At 45.2% G+C, this 5,986-nt stretch overlaps 1 protein-coding gene across 1 annotated transcript; it reads right to left on the bottom strand.

Moving 5' to 3' along the window:
* Window positions 1-1,754: 1,754 nt before the first annotated feature.
* LOC115315464 (glutathione S-transferase 1-like) lies at window positions 1,755-5,730 on the bottom strand. Its single transcript, XM_042292554.1, has 5 exons — window positions 5,590-5,730; window positions 4,181-4,239; window positions 3,976-4,117; window positions 2,833-2,997; window positions 1,755-1,883 (listed from the first exon to the last, which is right to left on the bottom strand). Exons 1-5 carry the CDS (start codon window positions 5,728-5,730, stop codon window positions 1,755-1,757), a joined length of 636 nt encoding a protein of 211 aa, XP_042148488.1.
* Between the last annotated feature and the right edge of the window lie 256 nt (window positions 5,731-5,986).

The following is a 5,986-nucleotide window of genomic DNA, read 5'->3' as shown; positions in this document are numbered from 1 at the left end:
TGACCCACAGGTACCGCGGTAGCCGTGGCGACAGCCTGCTTCAGAAAGATAGGTAATGATAGGCGGGGTGCGGGGGAGGGGGGAGGGGGGGGGGGGGAAGGGAAGGGAATGAAGGAACTGACCTCGAAGTGGGATGAAGGGGGAGGCTTCTCTAAGCTTTCTAAGCTGTAGTTGTGGACAAACCAGCAAAGATGTCTCGTCCCGTTTCTGTCCCATTTTCTTGCTTTCCTCAATATCCCATAACTCGACGAGCACGCTCATTTTATCAAGTTTCTGCTTTTATTGTTTTGCCAAATGTGAAATTAGACTTTTTTTTTTTTAAACGTCTGTATGCCATGTGGCAGAAGAAGTAAATGAGGATTTAAGGTATATATGAAGTCCAGTTTCCTGGAAAAGTAATACTCAATTTTTTTCGCCTTAGTTTAAAGGGAAGTGCTGCGCCATGTACTAATTGTTTAAAATGTCGAACACATGTTTATGCAAAAATAAAGCTATTCTTGTCTTGAACCACACAATGTCATTCCCAACACTGCAATATTGAGTCCATCATTAGGGGAGCTAAAAGTACTTGTTGTGCTAGTTGGTGATGAACGTTTTGAACCATGGCTAAAAGTGCTAAAAGCATTAACACAAGAGAGAAGCTCCTTTGTTTGTATTCTCTCTTGTGTTCGTCTTTTTAGCGCTTTTAACCACGGTTCGAAACAGGGGAACATTTAGTCCCAGGAGACTAAGCATTTGGTCCCTTGGGATCATATGTAAAGGATTAAAATTTAGTCCCCGGGGACCAAATGTCTTGGATTAACATTTACTCCCACGGGTCCTAGTGCAAGGGCTCAACAGTTGGTCCTCGGGGTTCAATTGAAATGGTGCAACAGTTAGTCTCAGGGGTCCAAGTGCAAGGGCCTAACAGTTAGTCCCAGGGGTCCAAGTGCAAGGGCTTAACAGTTGGTCCTCGGGGTTCATTTGAAAGGGTGTAACAGTTAGTCCCAGGGGTCCAAGTGCAAGGGTCTAACAGTTAGTCCCAGGGGTCCAAGTGCAAGGGCCTAACAGTTAGTCCCAGGGGTCCAAGTGCAAGGGCCTAACAGTTGGTCCTGGGGGTGCTAGTGTGAGGGACTAACGGACGGGGTGCAACAGTTGCTCCCGCTACAGTTGCTCCCCTAGGGGAGCGATGGTTGTGTCAGCGTATTTGCTCCCCTAAGGGAGCAAGTCACGCTCCCTTTTTTCTTAGAGTGCACAGCTGCGCTCCGCGCTGCATCCGCGGTCCCGAACCACTATCGTCCTACCCTCACCCGTAGGTTGCCGCTCACCCAGGTGCTCGGTCAGCAGCCAGCCATCACCGGTTTGACGAAGGCAACGCCTGCAACACCACTTCTCGCCTAATGACCCAGGGGTGCAAGATAGCACTAATACCCCAGATTACGACCGCTCTCGCCTGCGCGATCATCACACCTATTCGTCTATCTTACCATGACCAAGGACTGACTGTGTTTGTTTCTCGTAGATCCACGAATATGGGAACAATGTATACACCATCAGCACACTTTCAATAATTTTTTCTATATAAACCAACCTGAATATGCATCACCCATGAGATCCAAACAAACAAAAGTCGTTTTCGATGTTTTATTGTCATCGGTGCCTACAGCACACCAACGCATGATATTGCGAACAATACGCAATGATGAAAATAATCAGAGGGAACAATGCGAAAATTGTTTTAACAAAGCTCTAGAAAAAGGTAACCGTGCGCGGTTCTAACGCGCGGTCTGCCGGAATATTTCAGTAGCCTTGCTGTTCTCTTCAACGAAATATGGCAGCTCTTTCTTCAGGGAGTGGTAGTAGTGCTGAACCCTTGGGTAAGCGCTCAGGCTGTAATCAGCAGCCTAAAAAAAAAAAAAAAAACGCATGCTGAGTTTACGTTTAAAACACTCAGTGGTGGGACTGCGTATTCGCGACAGATGGAGCACGCACTGAAGCAGCATACCGCAGCATCAAGGCTTTCTCGGGTGAAAAGAAAGTGGTCATAAGAGTGGGAACTACTTTAGTTCGATTTAGCTGTAGAAGGACGCAGCGAAACTAAATGTAATAAGTGCGGATAAAAAAACAAAGTATGGGCGTGTGGCCTTCTTCGCGGTGATTTGCAAAATTCATCAGCTTTTATCGTCTGCAAATGAAAACTGTAGTACTTTGCTTTCAGCCTGTATTGGACACCAAGACACGCTGTAACTGCGGCCATTTAAATGCATTGAACAGGTAGCATTCACTGGACAGTATATTTGAGCAGGCTGTACACAGCGCATGCTCACAACAAGCACATTTGTTCGTTAAAAAAAAATTTAACATGGGTGGTGCGCGTAAAGGAAACGTTTGTGGGACTGCATGCTGCGAATAGACCGTTCCGGAGACACACAGCGCCTTCCGGCGTGTTTTTGATGCACTACGGCAATCCGATGTACGGCGCGTGAGGGAGTACACATAAATAGAAGAAGCGGTTCGTGTTTATTCGCGATATTGCGATTTCAGAACGTAAAGAAAGCAGGGCGACAAAAAATATACAGGGTGCGTATCGGCTGCGGGATGCGTTCGCTCTCCTTTCTTTGTGGTTTGACCTCGCAGCGGTAGGAGAGAAATAATCGAGTCACTTTCAGAATGTGTGCTCCGTACGTCCTGGAAGTGGCTCGATTCTAGGCTGCCGTACGAGCCGTCCCAAGCGTACATCGGAACTGCCCCACAATTCCGCGCGGCGCGAAGTGCAGTGTAGGGTTGGCGAGAGGCCTTGTGGGATTTTCTAGAAAGGTCTGTAGTCACGAAAGAAGACGGAGCTTTGATTACGTCTGAGAAGCTCAGGGTTCCGGCCACGGCGATGTCGGCGAGAGTGACCTGGTCGCCCACGAGGTACCGCTTGTGGCACAGGAAGTAGCCCAGGACCTGCAGAGCGTCCTTCATCGGGGTCTCGGCGTCTGAGGTGGGCTCCGCCTTGTGAACTAGGATCGGGTACTGGGAAAACAGGGTAGGGTATATAGGGTGATTTCGAACATACTTATTTAAAAAAAAAAGGGGTGAGAGTTGGGCGAGTTCGTCTTTACTATGTATTTACCAGTTTTGGCCGATAAAAAATAAATTGTTAGATCAGGGGATAATCGCCAGCGTCAGTTTACTAATTCACTCAAATCTGTTATTAACTAGTGAATTATTGGTTCTAGGGGTCGGACCCTGTTGCAATTGCAGTATTGACGCCAGTTGCTATTGGGAGGCCAGACCAATTTAAACAATTTGAGAAAATATAATGGTGTGTGAGATATTAATTTATGAATATTCTTTTTTCCTATGATCTGAAGATTACGCCAAAAAGAGTACCACAAGCACTGACCACAATTACGCTTAGAAGAGTGACGTGATCGTTACAGTCACGTCGTCACTTGGGTGGCCGGCTCACACACCAAGGGCATTCTGCCGAGTCAGTGACGACATGATTAAAATGACTACGTCACTCTTCCAAGCGTAATTGTGGGAGTCTCTTCCACATTTCACTACTCATCATTTTTTTTAATAAACAGTGCCTTAGAAGATGATACAGCGATGAAGTGTGGAGTACATCGCTATGAAGGTGAATAGTGGAGAGCGAGGCGCCTCGGGACGACAGCGGCGTCTTGCAAGTCACTCCACCTGCAATCTCGGAGACCCTATTCAGATTTCTAGAGCGACACTACAAGGAACAGCCGCAGTGGTCTTACCTCTGGCCAACGAGTGTTATTGTAGTGTGGAACTTTCATATTGGTTTTCTTAACTATAGTATTCAAATTATGGGAGTAGCATGTTCCCTAATTAATTTCGGCGATAAAACTTTAGCGTTTAGCAACTGGTTCATTTTAGTGTCCATGCGAAACTCACGATATCTTCGTACTTTACATTGTCCCACGAAATGACAAAAAAATATCATTAGGCTGTTATCCAAATGAGTACTATCATACTCACGAAGTAGTTGATCATTCTCCTGCTGAGGGTGCCCACGTCGAACATCAAGTAACTCATGACCTCGGCGCGTGTCTCGATGTCCTCCGGGTACAAGGGACTGCCGCTGGCATACTTGTCCACCAGGTAGGTGATGATGGCGTGACTGTGACAAAGGAAGTCACTAAGGTCGAAGAAGAACCCTGCTCCTCAATGCGAGGGGTCGTACCTTTCGAAGAGAGTGAAGCTGCCATCGACGAGGACGGGCACAGCGTGAGGCGGATTCATCTAAGAGAACCCAAGCAACAGAAATTTTATTAGGCCTGAGTCACTTCTCATGATTTTTTTTTCTTTTGAAAAAAGAGGGAAGGTAGATTTCTACTCATAGTATTTTGTGAATATGAAATAATGACTAAGATATTCGGGAGTCCAACCTAGTCGGGTGCATGGTTCTAGCAGCGATTTACCCATTTATACCGCTCGATTAAATTATAATTCCGTTTTGTTATTATTCAACCAAACTCATTAGAAAAACGGCTGATGTCAAGATAAAAGGCAATGATCGATGCACGTTTTCAAACACTTTGGGACACGTGTGGGCTCTTGCGCTAAACAAACAAAGTATACGAACTGCAATTCAATAAAGTGCGGAGATAGATACAAGCTAAACAAATAAAACGAGAAGGAGCACTTTGTTTCCGAACTTATGATTAAACAAAAGCCCTTCACATTTCTCCGACGATCCTCCAGACTTTGCATAACAACTCTTTCCGTCAATTCATTTCCCTCAATTTTTTTTATAAATTAAAAACGCAATCAGGCTTGCGTACGACTTCCATAATTTATACAAAACTGGAAACAAAAAAGCGCTCCACCATTTCAAGATTAGCTACTTCTTTATTTAAAAATAATTTGAAAGACATGGAGAGGGTTTCATGCGCCTATATAATCAATTTTGTGAAATAACGGTTCCGCTTAGTTAGAGACAAGAGTTTGGTCATTTATTTTCCCAGTGTCAGGTTAGATTGAAGTCCTACTCTCGTCTGATTCAAGAAAGAGTAGGAGCGACTTCATTAATTAACATGAACATAAATGACACTAACCATCGAATGCGCCAGACGTCGAAATAAAGTTCAAAGATAAAAGGCGCGCTTTTGGCTTCTTACAAGTATCGACATCTTCATAGCGTAAATTGCTGTACCGGACGCAGGTTTTGCGAAGTAAATGACGGCGTAAAGCGGACAGATTAAACGAGAATACCAAGTTCTTTTGCGCAAAATGTGCCTATAATGTACGCATTTTAGCCGTTGTTACTGGTTAAAGAAGATCCACACAGCATCAAAGCACTTTAAGACAAAGGACACCTTTACGTACTTTGGCATCTGCCAAAGTCTTCTGTAGTTCATATTGCGTGAGTGTCAGTATTCCGGCACGACTGAACAACTATCGTCAGTGACAAGAAGTAAAATTAAAAAAAAAAAAATTCGTCTAGAGGAGAAATATTGAGGTCCGATTTGTGTGTGTGTTTTTTTTTTGTTTTTTTTTTAAATTGAGGTGAAACATTAAAATTAGGTTTTTCTCTTCTGCTCTGAGTTCTGAGCCTTTAAAAAAAGAATGCCAAACGCATGCCCCTCTTACCTTGAGGAGCTCTTCCTTAAACCTATCGCGGTCGGGGCCGTCGACGTCCTTGATGGTGACGGGTAGGTTAATGTGCCTGGCTACCATCCTCACTACGCGGCAGGGAACGCTAAGTTCGCTGCTGAACAGGGCCACGGACATTGCGACTGGAACTGGTCGTCGGAGCACAACGAAGACGACCTTGCGCGTGCACTGTCACGGAATCACTACCAACGCTGGCTCTAATGGCCATTGTGGGCAACCGCGTATGGGAAGTCACGTGTGCAGTGACGGAAGTAGGCAGTAGTCCTGGTGGGTCATTGATTGCCGTGCTCCCGGTAAAAACTTTTCCAAAACGAGCCATGTATTTGTTTTTCCTTAGTTTTCATGCAAAGTCACTGCGATAGCAGGGTGTCTA

The sequence above is a fragment of the Ixodes scapularis genome, unplaced genomic scaffold (assembly GCF_016920785.2).
Source record: "Ixodes scapularis isolate PalLabHiFi unplaced genomic scaffold, ASM1692078v2 PGA_scaffold3__209_contigs__length_174095766, whole genome shotgun sequence".
Lineage (NCBI taxonomy): Eukaryota > Metazoa > Arthropoda > Arachnida > Ixodida > Ixodidae > Ixodes > Ixodes scapularis.
Note: the sequence above shows the minus strand (reverse complement) of the source record. Positions and strands in the feature narration are given on the sequence as shown.

Excerpts from the sequence above, each read along its gene's own strand:
- LOC115315464 (XM_042292554.1), bottom strand. The coding sequence starts at position 5,730 with ATGTCCGTGGCCCTGTTCAGCAGCGAACTTAGCGTTCCCTGCCGCGTA. Across the intron at positions 4,240-5,589 it reads TTAAGGAAGAGCTCCTCAAG|ATGAATCCGCCTCACGCTGT; the intron begins GTAAGAGGGGCA and ends GGGTTCTCTTAG. Across the intron at positions 2,998-3,975 it reads GGAGAATGATCAACTACTTC|TACCCGATCCTAGTTCACAA; the intron begins GTGAGTATGATA and ends CTGTTTTCCCAG.